This window comes from Somniosus microcephalus, chromosome 9 (assembly GCF_052327205.1).
Source record: "Somniosus microcephalus isolate GS21.2 chromosome 9, FLI_Smic_1.0, whole genome shotgun sequence".
Taxonomy (NCBI): domain Eukaryota; kingdom Metazoa; phylum Chordata; class Chondrichthyes; order Squaliformes; family Somniosidae; genus Somniosus; species Somniosus microcephalus.
Genome location: NC_140995.1, coordinates 28,674,304 through 28,695,490, shown reverse-complemented (window position 1 = coordinate 28,695,490; position 21,187 = coordinate 28,674,304). Strand labels below are relative to the sequence as shown.

General features: G+C 46.2%; 1 protein-coding gene across 1 annotated transcript in view; it reads right to left on the bottom strand.

The window, feature by feature from the left end:
* The window catches only part of csmd1b (CUB and Sushi multiple domains 1b), a 1,295,488-nt gene that overhangs the window by 379,939 nt on the left and 894,362 nt on the right, over positions 1–21,187 (bottom strand). Inside the window, exons 33-35 of the mRNA XM_085996460.1 lie at positions 17,651–17,769; positions 8,032–8,101; positions 3,035–3,151 (exon numbers count right to left, since the gene is read on the bottom strand). Of these exons, the coding sequence (XP_085852586.1) occupies positions 3,035–3,151; positions 8,032–8,101; positions 17,651–17,769 (306 nt within the window). The remainder of the gene's footprint in view (positions 1–3,034; positions 3,152–8,031; positions 8,102–17,650; positions 17,770–21,187) is intronic.

The window sequence follows — 21,187 nt, the reverse complement described above, 5'->3', positions numbered from 1 at the left end:
CTGGATTTGGGTGAGATAAGGCCTTATTTATTTAAATGAAGCCCAGGAGTCTACATGGTTCGGGCCTCACGTTGGTGAGTTGGGCTGGCCCCACGCTCACCCCTGGTTAAAATCGGAACTCTGGTGTCTCAATCACCAGCTCATAAAAAATTACAATCATTTTGCATCAGGCCTGTGATGTATGGATAAAAAAATGAAACGGCATATGGGGACGTAAACTGAAGCAAGTTCCCCAAAAAAGCAACAAATGCATGACAATGCTTTTACCTTGAGACTTGGCATTTATCAGACACTTTTGGAAAACTGAACACATTTCTATTCTTTACAGGATCCAGGACAATCTGTGCCAAATACTGACTCCTGGTGTTGCGAGCAATCGGCATTCCTTTAGGGAGGAAGGCAGCACAGATCCGAGTCCTCCCTGATAAATCGGGAGATTTGCAAGGTAAAGATTGCCCTTAAAGTCTGTCACAAAATGAGGCATTTCAAACACATTGCTGATGTCCCTGTTCTTTATGAATTGCCTTCTCAGTGTTTAAGACACAATGGGATATCAATTTAAATGTCTCCCTGAAATTATGCCATGACATATGAAAGGATTCGCAAATTTCATGTCTCCCCCGAAGATTTACTTTTGGTTTATTAAAGAAACCCTGGTTGGACTGAGTTTAAAATCCAGGGCACAACAAGATGGCTGCGGTCAGCCTCATGGCAAAAGCCTGTAAGTTTCAGTTTGGACTGACAGCTTGTATTCTGATGACTGTGAGAAGGAACTTTCCAGAACTCGAATGCAGACAGACCTTCTGCATTTATGCATTAGAAGCAAACCCAGTGGCATTCAGGCCTCTGATTAAAAGCCATCAAGGTTGTTTGCACAAACAATCAACAGCAGTCAGGGCCTATTGAATATGTAGTGGGACAAGCTCAGCAGCATTCAGGCCTTCGTTTAGAGAACATCAACACTGTTTACAAATGATCAACGGGGCATTCAGACTGGAATGGTCCCATCACGAAACCAGTTGGACAAAGGGGAACACTGATGAGATCAGTAAAACCAATTACCGGCCATCCAGGTCGATGGGCCCAGATCGGTACCTTTTGTATAAGTTTCAATACGTCCAGATTAGACAAAAGAAATGAGCTGATCTGGCGGGAGATAAGGGCTACCGGGAAGGGTATAACTAGCCCCTCGGGAAGCCGTATCTCTCTCTCTCTCTCTCTCTCTCTCCTGCCTCGCCTCCGGTGCCCTGCCTTACCATCAACCCAGCAAAAAGGACCGTCGACGAAGAGCCCATCCAGGGAAGTAGAATACCCGCAGTTACGTTTAAATTACTGGGGTATCTCTGCTTTGGGGCAATGAAAACCTAAGACATCGGCAGGCAACAGGGCATGGAGCAGGCGTTTCAACATCCTAGACTGGTGAGCATCAATTTTCTGGCCCATCACAAGATAACCTAGATAGGTGTAAAGGGTGGGAGTTAAGGGGAATTGCTAAAGTGTCATTCTAGTCATTTTCCCTCGATGTGTCCATTTCTCCTCCCCCATTAAGTGTAATTGTGCTGCATCCATAGTGATTTTCTCTGTATGGTAATTGTTCTCTATTTTAATAAACATTGGTTTTCTTTGCACCGAACCACTGGTCTCGTTTGTCTATATCGCTACTTGTAAATAAGTCCGGTGGTCAGAACCAAAGGTGAAGTGATTTGAACCGCATGGGGCTGGGGCAGCTCAGGCACACGACTGACTGACCACACACAAACCCCAAACCAAAACCCCCCTACACATACCAATACATGAATACTTAATGTTCATCTGAAATTCCTCCTCCAGCCATTTTAGTGCAGGCATTAATCTGTTTAAAATAAATGAGCTAACACCTCTCTAAAACAGCAGTGAGAGCAATTTTGATCGGCTGTGTTAAAAGTTTGTACATTGGTGTCGCATGATGTAATTGCGGGGGCCAGTATTTGTAAATACTGTAGTGCTATTTTCAAATGGATTCCAGAATCTATTAAAGCACTGGTGCATAGGGCCCAATTTTAACTGCCCCCACCTGGTGGAAACCAGGCTGGAGGTAGTTAAAATAAGGCGAGTAACTTTCCCCGTCTGATCCCGCTGCCTTCCCACCGAGTCCCAATCTTAATCTGTTCTTTTGAGCAGGTGCGCGGGACACCCGCAGGAAGGAAGTGGTGTTCTAATTTAAATATGCTGATCGGGTCCCATGATGTCATCAGAACCCGCTGTGCAATTTTAGTTGGGGGTCAATGACGGCTTCTTCTTCAGGCAAACGTGTCAGGGACAGGATCCTGAGCCAGAGGAGGCCCAGAAGCTAAGTTTAAAAGTTTTAATTTAGATTTCCTTGTGGGCCAGGAGTGATCCTTCTCACCCTCCACCACCCCACCCCCCCCGAATCGTGGCCAGAGCTTCCACCCTCCCCCCCCCCCGAATCATGGCCAGAGTTTCCCCCTTTCATGGCCAGAGCTTCCACACTCACCACCCCCTCTCCCCGATTGAGTCCAGAGCTTCCACAGATCCCTGGCCTCCTGCCACCAGATGCCCACCCCGCCCGTTGGCCCCAGTAGTCAATCTGGCCAGGCGTCGGGTGGGAGTCTGCAGAGATTTATTCAAATGAGGCCATGGTGTTAAGCTCGGCAGGGTCTCCACATCTCCGACCTTGCCGGGTTCATCACCCGCTCCGGGCTCCCGTGCACCCCTTCCTGTCCCCCTGTAAAAATCGAGGCCATAGTTTTTGTTGCGGAGATATGATACTGTTTCTTCCAGATATGCCAGCAGAGTGCGCCGATGACTCAGTGCATACCAATTTTCAATTGAGTGAAATAAGGATGCTTATAAATGACGAATGAAGCATTTGAAACATACTGAGGAAATCCGTTATTACTTATAGACCAAAGAAGGACAGTGCCTTAACATGACGTCCTAATTCCCAAGTAACTTTCAGAGTTGCAACAGATATTCACTTAAACACTTGTGTCACCATTGAATAAACCATCACATTTCATTTTAGCTTCCTTACCATATCCAATGGGTAATAAAATCTTCCACGAACAATCCAAGTTGCTTGGGTAATTTCCAGGAAATCCAGGGCTTAGGATGACATTGTTCAGCTCAGTCAGTGTCCCTCCACATCTAGCTGATTAATAATAAAAGAAAACTTCATTTATTCCATGCAGCTTCTCTTTGGCCTAATGTGCTGCCCTCGTGGAGAATTCCTCCCATTAATTATCAGAACTGCATTCAGCACAGGCTTTCCAGTCAAAAAGTTCAAAACTGTAAATAAGATTTGATTTTAAAATTTGAGGGTTATAACCTTCTTAAAGTGCAATTTGTAATTTAGGCTCAACAACAACTTGCATTTATATAGCGCCTTGAACGTCCCAAGACCCTACAATGAGACGCTCCACCACCAAAGGTCTCCCTGTAAGCTTTACTCGATAGACTGGTCATACCTTACCGATCTGGGAGGCATCACTCGCCTGGACCAATTCTGTCCTGCATGCTCCCAGGGGTGCACTCAAGGAGCTTCTTGAAGTTCCCCCTTTTTAAACTCGAAACGTCCAGGTGTATGTGACCACTGGCATGTCATGCCCATTACATAAGCATACCAACAGATTTAAAGAGAATTCCATACAAAGAGAAACTAATAAGCAAACCTATACCTTATGACTAACTCAGTTAATAAGCTGAAATTCTAACTAATGAGCAAACATGTGTCTACCTGTAGTTAATTAAATGAGATGAATTCCTAACTAACGAACAAACATATTTATATCTTTCTAAAGTTGTGATAACGAGACCAGCACAATTCTCTGTTCCTTTAGCTTATCGCACTTTCTTCCTCCAGTTAAAGTAGATAAAGTCGATAGAAAGGACCTATTTCCCTTAGCAGAGGGGTCAAAAACCAGGGGGCACGGATTTAAAATAATTGGGGGAAGGTTTAGAGGGGATTTGAGGGGAAATTTCTTCACCCAGAGGGTTGTGGGGGTCTGGAACTCACTGCCTGAAAGGGTGGTAGAGGCAGGAACCCTAACCACATTGAAAAAGTACTTGGATGTGCACTTGGGGTGCTCTAACCTGCAAGGCTACGGACCAAGAGCTGGGAAGTGGGATTAGGCTGGATAGCTCTTTGTTGGCCGGCACGGACATGATGGGCCAAAATGGCCTCCTTCCGTGCTGTAACTTTCTATGATCTATGATTCTATGATTAATTATTGTTCCACCATGTGAATCTACTGACCATGAATCTGTTTTAAAGTCTATATTTACGTACACTTGTTTTAATGGAAAGTTGGCAATGAGCTCACATAGACATGACCTCAGGTAAGACTCTAGTATCTCTGTCAGCAGGGCACATCCTCAGGTGATATTGCTCATACAAGCAACCCAATTAAAGTGGCCAGTGCTGCAGGGGTCAGTTTCAGTTCAAAAGTTCAATAGCTGATTCAAAGTTCAGTGGACTCCATCTTGACAGATGTGTATAGCAGTACAACATTATACATGTCCAGTTATTAAAATCTCATCTGCTTACACTGTCCATTTTTTTCCCCAAAGACAATGGACACATTTATTGGAGTAATATTGAAAAATTCAGCTGAAGGGCATGGTTCAGGACCGCCAAGATTGAAAAGCTTATATTAACCTTAAACAGACCCATATTCAGTTGGTTCCCAGTTAATTTTTGTTTTCTGTGTTAGCCCTGGCTCAGTGGCAGTACTCAGGCTTCAGTCCAGAACTTAGACTGACACTTCAGTGCAGTACTGGGGGAGCGCTGCACTGTCGGAGGTGCTATTTTTCGGATATGTTAAACCGAGGCCCCATCTGCCCTCTCAGGGGAACATAAAAGCTCCCATGGAATTATTCAAAGAAGAGCAGGGCATTCTCCTGGTGTTCTGGCTAATATTTATCCCTCAACTAACATCACTAAAACAGTTCATCTGGAAAACTGCTAATTTAACACCCTTATTTAAAAAGGGCAGTAGACAGAAGGCTGGAAACTATAGACCGGTTAGCCTAGCATCTGTGGTAGGTAAAATTTTGGAGTCCATTATTAAGGAGACAGTAACAGGACATTTGGATAATCATAATTTAATAGGACAAAGTCAGCATGGTTTTATGAAGGGGAAGTCATGTTTGACAAATTTGCTGGAGTTCTTTGAGGAAGTAACATATAGGGTGGATAAAGGGGAACCAGTGGACGTAATGTATTTAGACTTCCAGAAGGCATTTGACAAGGTGCCACACAAAAGATTATTGCTTAAGATAAAAAATCACGGGATTGGGGGTAATATTCTGGCATGGATAGAGGATTGGCTATCTAACAGAAGGCAGAGAGTTGGGATAAATGGTTCATTCTCAGACTGGCAATCAGTAACTAGTGGTGTTCCGCAGGGGTCAGTGCTGGGTCCCCAACTCTTTACAATCTATATTAACGATTTGGAGGAGGGGACCGAGTGTAACATATCAAAGTTTGCAGATGATACTAAGATGGGAGGGAAAGTAGTGAGTGAGGAGGACATACAAAAACCTGCAAGGGGACATAGACAGGCTAAGTAAGTGGGCAGAGATTTGGCAGATGGAATACAATACTGGAAAGTGTAAGGTTATGCACTTTGGCAGGAAAAATCGTAGAGCAAGTTATTATCTTAATGGCAAGAAACTGGAAAGTACTGAAGTACAAAGGGATCTGGGGGTCCTGGTGCACGAAACTCAAAAGGTTAGTATGCAGGTGCAGCAAGTGATTAAGAAGGCCAATGGAATGTTGGCTTTCATTGCTAGGGGGATAGAATATAAAAATAGGGAGGTATTGCTTCAGTTGTACAAGGTATTGGTGAGACCGCACCTGGAATACTGCGTACAGTTTTGGTGTCCATACTTAAGAAAGGACATACTTGCTCTCGAGTCAGTACAAAGAAGGTTCACTCGGTTAATCCCGGGGATGAGGGGATGGACATATGAGGAGAGGTTGAGTAGATTGGGACTCTACTCATTGGAGTTCAGAAGAATGAGAGGCGATCTTATTGAAACATATAAGATTGTGAAGGGGTTGGATCAGGTGGATGCGGGGAGGATGTTCCCGATGATGGGTGAAACTAGAACTAGGGGGCATAGTCTTAGAATAAGGGGCTGCTCTTTCAAAACTGAGATGAGGAGGAACTACTTCACTCAGAGGGTGGTAGGTCCATGGAATATGCTGCCCCAAAAAGCTGTAGAAGCTACATCATTACATAAATTTAAAACAGAAATAGACAGTTTCCTAGAAGTAAAGGGAATCAAGGGTTACAGGGAGCGGGCCGGAATTTGGACATGAGTCTAGGTTCGGATCGGTCATGGCCCTGTGGGTAGCGGAGCGGGCCCAGGGGCCGTGTAGCCTGATCCTGCTCCTATTTCGTGTGTCTAATTCTGTTAGATTCAGGAGATGGTTCTGTGATAGTAGATTGGCGGTTAGGATCAGATCAGCCATGATCTTATTGAATGGCGGAGCAGGCTCGAGGGGCCGATTGGCCTACTCCTGCTCCTATTTCTTATGTTCTTATGTTCTTTATCTCGCTGTTGTTTGTGGGACCTTGCCGTGTGCAAATTGGCTGTCATGCTTCCCTATATTATAACAGTGACTACAATTTAAAAGTACTTCATTCCTGAGATCATAAAAGGTGCTGCATAAATGGAAGTTTTTTCTTTCTTTTATGATAGTTTGGCCACGATATTTTTCCTAGACGTCATGCAGGGTTTAACTGCAGGATGTCTTTTAAATTATTTCAGTAGGTTTCCTGCCCAAGAGCCTGATTGATTGATAGGCTGGATGCCTGTCGGGTGGGAAAGCAACTGAGGAGCAGATGCCAGGTAAGTCGGGGGGGGATTCGGAGATCGAGGTAGGGGGGACGGAGATAGCAGGGGGTGGGGGTTGGAGATCGCGGGGTGGGGTCAGAGATCGTGGGGTGGGGTCAGAGATCGTGGGGAGATAGGGGTCAGACATCGCAGGGGATGGGGTCGGAGATCGCTGGGTGGGGTTGGTGATCGCGGGGTGGGGTTGGTGATCGCGGGGTGGGGTCGAAGATTGTGGGGGGGGGCAGTCGTAGATCTTGGGGGCGTGGGGTGGGGGGCGGTTACAGAGGTAAGCTTGTTGGGCCTGGAGTAAACACTCCAGCTCCTCCTGGCCCACAGGCAGTGCTGTAAATGCACTTACCTCATGGATCTGGCTCTTCTCGCATCCTTTTACCTGCCGGGATTTCCCACCCGTCCGATATTAGTTTAAAAAAAAACTGTTAAAATGGGGGCACGTAGCTTCCTTAAACAACGTCAGTGACCGACCTAACTCCTGAGAGCAGATTGGTTGCCCACTCCCTGACCCGCCTCCGTTAAAACTGGAAATGGGAAGCGGGTCGGGTTTGAAATGTTTAAAAATTTTATTTCCCCCCCACCTCCCCCGACCCCGGTACACCTGTTCTTGGGTGTTAAAATTACCCCCACTTTAACTCCCTTTTCTTAAGCTTTTATTCTCCCTTCTCAGTTGAGGTGGTTGAGCAGATAACCTGCTCTCAATTCTTTTGCCATGTTTCTACAAAACCAACTCGGAGAACAGCCCAGGAATGAGTCTCCTGCCAGTTTTCACCGTGAGGGACGTATGTGACCACCAGTCAACACCTTCCCTGGCAATTTTTGTTCAAATACTTAAATTTATGTTTTTTAAAGTTCAAACTAAGGTTCAGAATGGATATACTTAATATGTGATTGCTTGCAAAACAGATAAAATTTAAAACTGGCTCAGTTAGCAAAAGAAACAAGAAGCTGAGCTATACCAGGTAGGTACCAGGTTCAATTACCCGTCCATGTTGTGTTACCTGATTGCCAGCTGGTGTGGCAGTAGGAGAACTACAATGGGCTTCAGGACCTCTAGGCTATGAAGATCAGACCATAAAAACATCCCCCATTAAATGACTAGTATTGCACCATAATACTTTTTTCTGTCACGAAGATAGAGAATTCATCAAATGTGAGGGAGATTTCCCCACTTACCAATGCAGATTGGAGGTGGATAGTTCCAACGGCGAACAGTTCCAGGCATACAAGAAACATGGGCTTGTCCCTAGAAAAAAAACACATTCAGACCATATACCATTTGCAGTTGAAAAACTGAAACAGCTGCACAAAAACCAAGACATTCTCTAGCGAGCTAGTCCCTTTAATATTTGATTTTGATCCTTATTACTGCCATGCCAAAGGGAGAAATGATAAGCATGATTACATTGCTTGCCTCCAAAGGTTACTAGATAAATGCACTGACCAATGAGCCATTAAGATCAGAACATCCCAGGGTCAGTACCTAGCCTGAGTCTGCTGAACTCAGCTTGTGCTGCATTGTAGTTTCACGCATGATGGTAGAGCTAATACAGAATACATGTATCATTGGCTGGGAACAATACTGAAATAGGTTGAGAAAAAGATCTAGGTTTTATTGTGCACAGTTCACTGAAAGTTCATGACTAATCTGGAGAAAATGTAGATAAAGCTGACAGGGTATTGGGTTGTATTAATAGAACCATTCAGTATAAATTAAAGGACACCATTCTCTCATTATACAGGTCGCTGGTTAGACCACATCTGAAAAACTGTACCCAGATTTGATCCCCCCCACATAGCGGATGATATAGTGGCCTTGGAAAAGGACCAGACCAGAGCAGAGCTGCGAGAATGATTCCTAGCTCAAAGAACCTCAGCTATTTAGATAGGCTTAAGAACCTTGCTCTATTTACTTTAGACCAGCATAGACTTAGAGGTGACCTGATAGAGGTCTATAAAATCATTGAAGGGCTGCCGTGGCATCCCTGTTGATAGTTTATTCCAGTTTAACAGATTGGGGAGGATTAGGGGACATGGGTTTAATCTATGCAAGAGTAGGAATAAACTGGATGCTAGGCGATTCTTCATTTCCCAGAGAGTAGTGAGCCTATGGAATACATTGCCTGCTGGTGTAATGGGTGCTGACTCTCTGCCTTCAAGAGGGAGTTGGGCCAGTTCCTGACTGGGGCACAGATCACATCATATAGAAGGTCTTTATAGATAACATTTGCTCCATGTGACCTCCTGGGCTATTTTTGACCGCCTGAGGGAATCAGAGAGGAATTTTCCAGAGTTTTTTTTCCCTCATTGGCCCTGGGTTTTTTCTCCTTTTTTTCCCTGCCTCTCCCAGGAGTTTATATTGCTTCGGGGGTTTGGGGTGGGAGAGGGGGTGTGTGGGTGGGAAGAAGCATTTCGCCATGATGGTCCATCCATCATGGTATGAGGCAGGCTTAATGAACCAGTTGCTCTTTCTCTGTCCATCGTTTGTACGTTCGTAACAACAAAGGTATCAGACTGTCTGAAGTACAGAAATAAATGAGTGTAGAATTCCCTAAGTGTGAGTGTGAGAGGAAATGCACGGGTCTACCTTCTGGTAGCTTTCTAGTTCTTGCATGCATTATTATATTTGGTAATTGTCCACCCGTGATTACTTAGGATGGGAGAGGAGGAAAAAGCAAACTTTTTAAAACACTTTTTCCCCATCCACGTTCACAAGTTTGGGCCCATGAAAATGTAAATAAGGACATCTGTACGTGGAATTAAAATTTTAGTGGCGATTAGGTAGCATCGTTTCACCTTTGAGCCTTCCGAGCATTCTTTCTATCGTGAGCTCTGTAAATATTTAAATCGTGAGCTCTGTAAATATTTAAATCATTTCCCTTGCCTGCTTTGGTTGAAGTCATTTTTATTTAGAATATTACTGAGAGGTCATACGTGCACCAAAGCTGCATAAAACTTTATAGCTAGGCACAGATGAGGTAAAATTGTTTAATAATAATGCATTTTAATAGAGCAGCAGGGACCACCCCCGTGCGCTGAAATTTAGCAGTGCAATTCAGAACATCTGGAATGTCATTATTATTTTACACAGCAGCAAAAAATATGTAACATATATTGGACTTAAACTGGTAAAATAATGTTGAACTGAAGTATTGAACCTAGAATTTCCTAATAATCAAGAGTTGGTTACTGCTTGATAAACCCACAGCAATCACATTGCAGTAAGGAATCCTCCTGTGTGAATCTCATCACCTTCTAACAACATGGCTTGCACTGAATGCTGACATCTCCGCCGCCAGTGGCTGCCAGCATACCTGACCAAAGGTGGGAAAATTGAGACACTATGGGGTAGATTTTCCCGAACCTGTCGGGAAGAAGGCAGGACTTCCCCTTTCGGGTTTTTGACCCGCCTACTTCGACGTCCGGCCAATCCGCGCGATTTTCCCTTGACGTCACAGACTGCAATTTCATTTGTCAAGAGTTCTTGACAGATGAAATATCAGCGTTTCACAGCTGTTTGAAGCTGTGAAACACTAAGGCCTAGAATTTGGGTATAGCCCCGCTTGGGGCGTTAGAATTGGCGCTGCGCAAATTTTATAGCCAGACGCAACTTATTGCCACCTCGCGCGATATTGGGTTGCAGCGCCCCTAAAGGTGATTGAGGCGCAAAATCAGGCGTTACACGGGACTCCTAAGGCGCTAACCTTGCGGCGCTACTCAATATCAGGGCGGGCGGGCGCAGCGCAGGTGCTATCAATAATCGATGACCACGAGACTTTCAGGCGCCGGCCAGCTCTTAAAGGGGTGGGTCAGTAAGGATCAGCAGCCACACTCTACGCCTTGTAGGCCTCAAAATCGGAGCTGGCCATTCTGTGGCGTTACAAACTTTGAGAAGATGGAGAGGGTGAGGCAGAGAGCGGAGCGCTTTACCAATGGAGCATTGGATGAATTGATAGGCGCAGTGGAGCGCCGGCGAGATGTGCTGTACCCCGACAATGGTAGGAGGCCTAATCAGAAGGAATACCGAAGAGCTTGGAGGGAAGTTTCTCAAAAGGTCAACTCCAACAGCATGGTGACCAGGAGCCCTGTGCAGTGCAGGAAGAAATTCAACGACCTCACTCGGGTCATTCGGGTGAGTGGTGTTTCGGCAAACTTCTTCATCCCTCCATCTGCACCTGACTTTATGGCCAGAGGGTGCGTGGTGCCCCATTGGCCATCTGTCAGCAAGCACCCATGGCCCTTTCTGGGAACACACATGCACATTAAACTCAGGGCATGATGTAAGGGCTATTCCACCATGGGGGGCGTGAGATGACAACTCAGGGCATCATGTAAGGGCTATTCCACCATGGGGGGCATGGGATGACAACTCAGGGCATCATGTAAGGTCTCTTCCACCATGGGGGGCATGAGATGACAACTCAGGGCATCATGTTTCATCACTTCCCGTCCTTTGTCCTGCAGGCCAAGCTGGCGAGGAACCGCAAGGAGCAGCTTCGCACCGGAGGAGGACGTCCTCAACTCCAGGCTCTCACGGATCTCGAAGAGAGAGTCCACCAGATTGTTGGAGGCCATATGATTGGTCCTGTCACCACTGGAGCTGCCGACCCATTGTGCACAGCGATGGTAAGGTCCTCACCTTTTTGAGCTGTCTCCTTCCACTTGTTCCCCCCACCAGCATGCTTTTTCACTCTGGACCCACATCATAGCATTGCAGCAATCTTGCATCCCTTGCTGCCACCCTGTCCTTTCGCTAAAGCCACTCTTCAACCTCCCTGCTTTCAGATGCTGCATCACCAGCTCGGGAGCCAGGCCCTCAAGCTGCCAGTGCCACTGCCTCCGGAGGCGACGAGCAGGAGGAAGCCGGAACATCCGTGCCAGCCTCAGGGGAGCCAGCCCATCTGGAGACTGGGGATAGTAGTTCCCTGGAGGGGAGGGGAGGGGGGGTGGTCTCTGATGAGGAACCAGTTGCAGGAACCAGCGGGCTGCAGCAACGCGAGGGGGGTAGGGAAGCTCGGGGGCCGTCTCCCCGGAGGGCGAGGCAGGCCACGATGACTGCTGCACAGAGTGCAGAGGAGGTGCATAGCCTTTCAGAAATGAGTGCCCAGGCTCGGCTCAGGCACACTGAGCTGATGGCTGCAGTGGGGAGGATGCCTGACTCCATCAACACACTGGCAAAGAGTGTGCAGGACTTTGGGGCAGCAATGGAAAGGATTGTCCAGGGCTTCGGGGCAGCAATGGAAAGGACTGTCCAGGGCTTTGGGGCAGCAATAGAAAGGACTGTCCAGGGCTTCGGGCCAGCCCTGGAAAGGTCTGTCCAGGGCTTGACCGAAGCAGTGGAAAGGGCTGTCCCGGCCTTGTCCGAAGCAGTGGAAAGGACTGTCCCGGCCTTGTCCGAAGCAGTGGAAAGGACTATCCAGGGCTTCTCCGAAGCATTGGCACCTGCCACGCAAGTGCTCAGTGCTGCCACGCAGTCACTTGCTGGCCTCCTGCACACGCAGATTGAGGCCACGCGAACACTGACTGCTGCCACCTAGCTGGATCAGGCAGGATTACCCGGGGCCCTTGCAGCACCACAGCAGGCCATCAATCTGTGGACCAGCCGATTGTGGCATATGCTGCAGTGCTGCCCCGTCAGAGTGCCAGTGTGTCGGCCAACCATGGAGCAGGTGTCCGCTCTCAGGATGTAAGCATTCCTGATGCCACCGCTGGCAAGTCTCCACTGCAGCTGCCACCACCTGCAGGACAGACTGCTTCCAACCATGCACAGTTGGAGCAGTCAGCATCCGGGCCCTCCAAGCCCAGAGGTCGTCCAGGCCATCCCTCAGCAGGCGTCCCCCAGCCTTGCCGCAGCCACTGGGGTCCAATTACAGAGGAGCTGCAGGGAGGGAAGGGGCCGATCTCGAAAGAGAAGTAGATCTCCATCAAGGGGTAAAGAGTAGAGGGAGCTGTTGAGACGTCTCATTTGTAGAATTCAAGGCCGTCTACACCTGCTGTGAATGTTAGTCATGTTTTGGGTACTGTGGCAGGTTTGCCAGACAGTTATGTGTTAGTTTGTTAGTTATGCTTTCTGTTGCCATTGCTTTGTCATGCTGGAAGGAAGCACTTTTTGGAAAATAAAGAAAATGTTTTATTTACACTGGAACTCTAGGCTATTTACAAGCATGGTGGCCTTCATAGGCATTGGGCGAACCAGAGGGCACTGTTCCAATTACACCCAGCATTTCGTCAGAGGGGCCTAGAACCGAGTCCTTATGAGCCGCTGACGGACGGCCCTTCCAGTTTCTGGACCCCTCCCGTCTTCCTCCTCCTCTTCCTCCTCCTCCTCGTCCGCCTGCTCTGCTGGACCTTCAAGGTCGGCTGGCATTGGCTGGGTGCGTTGGATGGCCAGGTTGTGGAGCATGCAGCAGACAACAACGATGCGCGACACTTACTCCGGCGAGTACTGCAGGGCGCCCCCCCGAATGGTCGAGACAACGGAACCACTGCTTAAGCACACCGATTGTGTGCTCCACGATGTTCCTGGTCGCCTGATGGCTGGTGTTGTAATGCTCTTCTGCCGGGGTGCTGGGCAAACGGAGAGGGGTCATAAGCCATGGGCAGAGAGGATAGCCCTTGTCGCCAAGAAGCCAGCCTCATGGGTGAGCCGGGGCCTCGAAAAGGTCAGCCACTGAGGTCTGCCGCAGGATGAACGCGTCGTGGCTGCTGCCAGGGAATTGGGCGTTGACCGCGATGATCATCTGCCGGTGGTCACAGACCAGCTGCACATTGAGGGAGTGGAACCCCTTGCGGTTGTGGAACTCTTCGGGATTCTGTAATAGCGCCCGCAAAGCCACGTGTGTGCAATTAATGGCGCCCTGCACCATGGGGAAGTCCGCTATAGCCGCGAAGCCCTGTTCGCGCTCCCCCTGCTTCTCCAGGGTCAAAGGGAAGGTGATTAATTCCCGCCTCCTTCTATGTAGGGCAGCTGTAACTTGCCGGATGCAGCAATGCACTGCAAATTGAGAAATATTTGCAATGTCCCCAGTTGCTGCCTGAAACGAGCCGCTGGTGAAAAAGTTTAGGGCAACAGTGACTTTGATGGCCACCGACAGAGAGGTCCTGCACTGTAACCACGGCTGCAGATCTTCAGCAAGCAGGTGGCACAGCTCAGTCACCACATCCTTTCCAAATCTAAGCCTTCGCATACATTGCTCCTCCGACATGGCAATGTATGAAACCTGCTGCCTGAAAACCCTGGCAGCGCACAGTCGCATTTGGCAACGTCCATTGCCCCTCCTCTTTCTGGCCATTCCTGGCCCTCTCTCCCTCCGCCTCTGTGCCCTTGCCATATGTTCAGCCAGCAGGACGTTCCCCTCCAAAGCAGCTCCCATTATAATGTGAAAGAAGTAAGACGCAGTAATATCTCACCAGCAAACTGTTGTGGACAGGGCTGAAGGTCCAAAGGAACCGCTGGCTCAATTGAAAAGTACGCTCTCCCACTGAAGGTCAGCAACTCTCTCCAACAACCAGCAAGATGCCCACCCAAAATGGCTGCCGCTTTTATACTAGTGCAGTCCCCTTTAAATAGTGCCTCCCTAGCCCGAGAAGGACTTGGGAACGTTCCAGCAAGCTGTCACTATTAGCGCCAGGCGGAACGGAGGCGGGCGCCACTAAATTCCCGGTCCGGGGCGCCAAAAAGGCGTTGCACACTGAAATGGCGTCATGATCTGCCTGCGCCCGTGAGTGGGCGCTAAGATTTAGCGCTGGCACTAAAACCCACTCAATATAGCAAGAGGCGCTGGGTTCACTGCGCACGGGCGAAAATTGGCTAACGCCCCACTTCTCGGCCTCTTTAGGCACTAATCGCTGGTGCAACCAACCTAATTTCTCCCCCTAACACTCTTGAGTTCTAACATGTGTCCTTCTGCACAGACTCAGTTAGAACTCACGCCGGCACTCAAAGCTGAAGGCTGTCACTTTTCACAGATCGCAGCCGTTCAGCTTTAAATTCCGGCTGAGTGATGGGCTCCCGACGGCCACAGGAAGAAAGGCTGTGAAGGTAAGTACAGGTAAGTAAAAGTTCTTTACACACTTTAGACACACCAGACACACTTACCTTTGCACTCATGCACCCATCACTCACCTGAGCACCGACATTGTGACCCCTCCAACTCCTTCAACCCGACGGCCCACCTGCTCTAACCTGGCGTGGTTTGGAGCCATCGGGAAACCCACACGAAACCCCTCAAAATAGGGATTAGGCTAAAAACTGCCTGTTAACTACCTGTTAACAGGCAGTTAATTGGCACTAATCCCTTCCCGCCTGGTTTCGGCGGGTCCCAGTGCGGGGCGGGTACCTGCCGCCACTGAAACTTATGTAGGGCGGGGTTCTGGGCGGGATGGTGTCGGGACCCCCGAATTCGGGATTTCCCCCCCCCCCCCCAACACGCCTGAAACCCCGCCTGACGGCTCCACGAAAATCTAGCCCAATCTGTTGGAAGTAGCAATGTCAAGACAGGAATCCACTTACTTCCTTTACAGAGAGGGTAATCAACACCTGGAGTGGGATGCCAGGTAGGGTAGCTGAGGCCAGGACACTGGACTCGTTTAAGAAACAGACAGATGCTGTAGCAGAAAAACAGGAGGGCTGGTAATCTGGAAAGATGAGATTAAATAGAACAGAGGGCCTTCTACATCCAAAATAATCTTGTGAAGTAATTGAGATGATGGTTTTTACATAGAATTACATAGAATTTACAGCATAGAAGCAGGCCATTCTGCCCAACTGGTCTATAATCAGTGTTTATCCTCCACACGAGCCACCTTCCACCCTACTTCATCTAACTCTACCTTCTATTTCTTTCTCCCTCATGTACCTACCTAGCTTCTTCTTAAAAGCATCTATTCTATTCGCCTCAACCACTCCATGTGGTGGCGAGTTCAACATTCAGGACAAAGCAGCCTGCTTGATTTGCACCCCTTCCACCACTTTAAGCATTCTCTCCCTCTACCACCGGTGTACCGTGGCTGCAGTGTGCACCATCTACAAGATGCACTGCAGCAACTCGCTAAGGCTCCTTCGGCAGCACCTCCCAAACCCGCAACCTCTACCACGTAGAAGGACAAGGGCAGCAGGCGCATGGAAACACCACCACCTCCAGGTTCCCCTCCAAGTCACACACCATCCAGACTTGGAAATATATCGCCGTACCTTCATCATCGCTGGGTCAAAATCCTGGGACTCCCTCCCTAACAGCACTGTGGGAGTACCTTCAACGTATGGACTGCAGCAGTTCAAGAAGGCAACTCACCACCACCTTCTCAAGGGCAATTAGGGATGGGCAATAAATGCTGGCCTTGCCAGCGATGCCCAGATCCCATGAACGAGTAAAAATAATAAAATTCTCACCACTCTCTGGGTAAAGAAGTTTCTCCCGAATTCCTTATTGGAATTATTAGTGGCTATCTTATATTTTTGACCCCTAATTTTGGACTCCCCACAAGTGGAAACATCTACGTCTAACCTTATAATCATGAGCTAAACCCTGCCATCAAACTGCAGAGGGGAGGTCACTTAAGTGCATTACATTGAACTTATATGTGATGTAACCAAATACACCCAAATAGCAATGTTGTGGAAAGATTCCTGGGCCTTGTGTGACCTTGATGCATTTATGACCACTCAAAAAATGTTCTCATTAATCAAGGATGTAAAACTATAAAAAGTGACAAAATGATTAATTATTCTATCCTTAAACAATAAAACAAAAATTACTCTTTTATTCCTAGGTCCTTGATTTTGAGAAAAGCCTCAAAATCCTTTTTTTTAAAAATAAATTTCAATCATGAAAAATCGTGTCTTAATAGCTTTTTTGCTTGGGGAGTTTTTTTTTAAACTGCTTCTTTTGAAGCTTCATACAAGATGGTGGGCTGGTGAATGATATTAAATAGTTCAAAGATATTAAATGTGACAGAAAGTGCATTATGTTAAAAAGGCATTGCTGAGAATGCAATGTTACTTTTTAAAATACTTTTCAGGACCTAAAATAGACAAGTTCTTTCTTTTAGAGGTGCGCATACTGACAATTATGTGACTAGCACATTCAATGGAAACCAGAATAAGACAAACAAAAGGCATACACATTGTTCACTAATCATAGCTGTTAACCTTTAGACTCAACTCTTGTCATTTTTAGTTAGGAACTGGATCTCTGCAGAGTCAGGTCAAGCAACTGGATTCGATCAAAGAGAGAAAAACAGCAGTGAATAAAATGTCACATTTTACAAGCTCTTCTGCTCTATGTGGTTGAGGTGCTGTAGGACTTTTTGATCGATGGTTTATGTATCCCGTGAGCAGCCCACTGCTGGGATTGAAGGCACACTCTGTGCCTGTGTGTGGGAGCAGGAAGAGGGAAAGAGGAATTCATCAAAGCACAGCACTTGGAAAATAGGTTCCTAAACATTACATTTATTTTCAATATTACAATTGTGATATCAACAGAAATCACAATGAGGGAAAGACAGATTATATTTGGAATCTTTACAGCCAAAGCCTACAAAGTAGGTTCATTTTGTGCCATTCTAATGAATATCCTCAGTATAATTATTCATGTGGCACATTACAAAATATCACACATCTGTGCAATACTGCAATAAGAATCGTGTTGAAATCATACTCACTCCAATCTAGTAAGTACTTACACTAGAAAGATATGGTTGATAAAAATATGAACCCTTTTCCACAGTGGCAATGCTGAGATTCATGCTAATACATAGTCACACAGCAACAAAGTGGACTCCTCCTTGAACTTACCTGCAGTGTATAGCCAGACTCACAGCTAAAAGACACCACATCATTAACCAAGTATCTGTCTCCAATCTTTATGCCATTGCTAGGAACCACTGGATCAGGGCAGGTTGTAAGACCGACAGCTGTAGTGAGAAATACATATTCAATTGCAAGGGAACAAAGCTAATATGAAATCTAAATAATTGGACCATTCCTAATCTACTATTATAAGAAAAAATATGGAACATGCAAACATGTCTATCCATCACACATTTTCTTCCGACCACATATTAGCAATTTAACTAAATTCATCAGTGATTTCTAAATTAAATTTGTGTATTTCCAACATGAACATGATATAGCGACATTGATAAGTACTATCTTCTTGACGAATAACAATAAAGAAAAACATGAAACTAAAAAATGCTGGGAAATCCACAGCACATTGGTCAGAATCTGGAACAGAACGACAGGTTAACATTTTGAGTATGATCCTTCATCTGAATTGCTTTATCCAGAATTTTCTGTTTTGTTTATCAGATTGCTAGCAGGTGTAATCTTTTTTAAATCTCTACTGAGAAAGTACCCAGTTATGTCTGAACAAAGCAGCAATTTACTCACTTTATGGTACTTAACTTACAATAGTCTCAGCTGGTGGCACTGCTTCCTTCAACAAAGATAGAGACAGACTGAATCAGTGAAGGCGGAGGCCCTTATCCCAAACTCTCTTATTTTCAGTGTAGCAATGCATGCTCGTCAGCTATTGTATTGATTTGAACAGTGAAACCGAGTGCGTCCATTTAAAATATTTCATTTGGTGACCACACAGAGTCTAATTAGTAGGTGGGAGCTGGTAATGAAGTGAACAGGGTGAAAAACACTGTCAGAGCAAATAACAACATGGGAATAGGCTGTCAATTGATTTTGTTTGTTTTCACTATGCAGCTATTCAGCCATTTAAACCCTTATGCCATGGGTTTCAGCATTTAAATCCCGGATGTTCTGTAAAAATAAACTCTCATTCAACTCCATGGAGAGAGCGGGAATGGTTTCTGAAAACAGGAACGTGTGTAATGATTTTAAATCGTTGTTGTAAGATTTCCACTCCGCTACAATGCCAAGTATTTGAGCTAAACTCAGCTGAAATCTCCAGCCACCTGCATAATGCACTACGTCACATCTTTCAGAAGCTATTGGCTTTTCTTTTACTGTTTACCCTGGTATAAAAACCCAATCGCTGAATAGTAGAACTTTATTAAATATCCTGCAACCCAATTTCCAAAGCAGAAGTCGAACAAATGTCAGACATGTCAGGATCTGAGTGGGTTACAGTAAATAAAGCACCAAATGATGCAAGCCTCATAACTCATAAGCACTACACCAGGAGCAATTAAGTCGTGTTGGCTGTGACACAAGTGATTTATTCTCAATTAAACGGGATTCTCAGTGTGTAACTAAGATAATTATTTTCAGTTTAGATTGTTTTTCTTTTCTCGATTTCCAGCTGGACTTACCAACACAGATGTTGTGCGAGGTCGCGGAAGAACATGTGATGATGCCGTGTAAAGTGACCCAAAAGCAGTCATTTTAGCATAAAGATGGCGCATCAGAATTTTCTTAAACATTAAACTGCTGTGGTCCAAATAGTTTCTTTAATCAGAAGTGTCAATGGTGGCTTGATTGCAACTCAAACAACAAGTCTACCCATGAACATGTGTTGCACAAGAACATAAGAACATAAGAAATAGGAGCAGGAGTCGGCCATACGGCCCCTTGAGCCTGCTCCGCCATTCAATAAGATCATGGCTGATCATCGACCTCAACTCCACTTTCCCGCCCGATCTCCATATCCCTTGATTCCCCTAGAGTCCAAAAATCTATCGATCTCAGCCTTGAATATACTCAATGACTCAGCATGCACAGCCCTCTGGGGCAGAGAATTCCAAAGATTCACAGCCCTCAAAGTGAAGAAATTCCTCCTCGTCTCGGTCTTAAATGGCCGACCCCTTATCCTGAGACAATGCCCCCTAGTTCTAGACACTCCAGCCAGGGGAAACAACCTCTCAGCATCTACCCTGTCGATCCCCTTCAGAATCTTGTATGTCAAGTGTGGTTTATTTTACTATTCTCGTCATTAATATTGACTTCTTGAATTTCAAACTTTTCCTCCACTCAGGACCACTGGCAGTTAAACACCAGTGAAACACAGGTGATGGGTTGCTAGCTCTGCCACCCTAGTGCAGTTCCACTCATTACTGGTAGCATTACCATCGGCAGAAAGATTATTTCACCTGTGGGTCACTATAATCATCTCGCAGAAATCAGCATCAGGCCAAGCACCTGCAACAGAAGCCCATTATGATTACAAAGCAAAAAAGACCAACATAGTTGATCAACATCTTGCTGACTTGTAACTTGCAGAATGTATCTCCATTTTATTCAGAATTCATATCCCCCAACGTCTGTGCACGAACCCAAATCCAGACTCCGCACAATCAGTGCAGATAGACTGCATGTGTTCGAGAAAGCAAATACAAGGAATGGGCCATCAACCGATCACTTTAGCTCAATTCAAATCCAGGTCCCAGAAATCAAATGCTGATGTTCAGCTCCATTGTGCGACCAAGTTCCTTTTATTGGCAAGAACAAAAACAATAATAAAAAGCAGATTTAAAAAAAAATTGAAATGCTGGGAAGTGCAAAGAAGGCACACAGGTAACAAAACCAAGGAGAAGAAGTGAAGCATCAGGCAAGGAGGAAAAGCCCCAGAGTCACAGATAGGCCTCCCTAAAGAATCGGTAGGTAGGAGGATGGAATATTTTACTGGCAACTGTATGATAATGGATGATTATAGGGGAAATTATATTTTCTTTACATGTTTGTTATCTTACAAATGTTACATATATGGCTATATATTCAGCTGAGTCAGAAGTAAAAATGGCAATAGGAACCACTTTGTAAAAATAAATTTAATGATGGAATTGGTTGACATTGCAGATGTGGTTACTTTTTTTATGGCTCTCTGGGATCTTTGCTGATTTATATTTCGATAAAACAGTGCAGCTATGTCACTTATTTGAGCCAATAAGAAAAGCGTGACACTTTGGGCATGAAATCCAACTTTGGCGGGGGCGCAAAACAGGCAATAGTGGATCGGAGAACTGAGTGGGGTGAACCAGAGGACACAGATTTAAGGTGATTGGCAAAAGAACCAAAGGCGACATGAGGAAAAAACTTTTTTACGCAGCGAGTGGTTAGGATCTGGAATGCACTGCCTGAAAGGGTGGTGGAGGCAGACTCAATCACAGCTTTCAAAAGGGAATTGGATAAGTACCTGAGGGGAAAAAATTTGCAGGGCTACGGGGAAAGGGCGGGGGAGTGGGACTAGCTGAGAGTGCTGTTGCAGAGAGCCGGCACAGGCTCGACGGGCAGAATGGTCTCCTTCTGTGTTGTAACCATTCTATGATTCCATGAATGGGCGGTCATTCTGCTACCACCTGTCTTGCCGGCCCCACCCATGTTGAATTTTGCCCCCTTTATTTTCTGCTGTATACAGCCTTC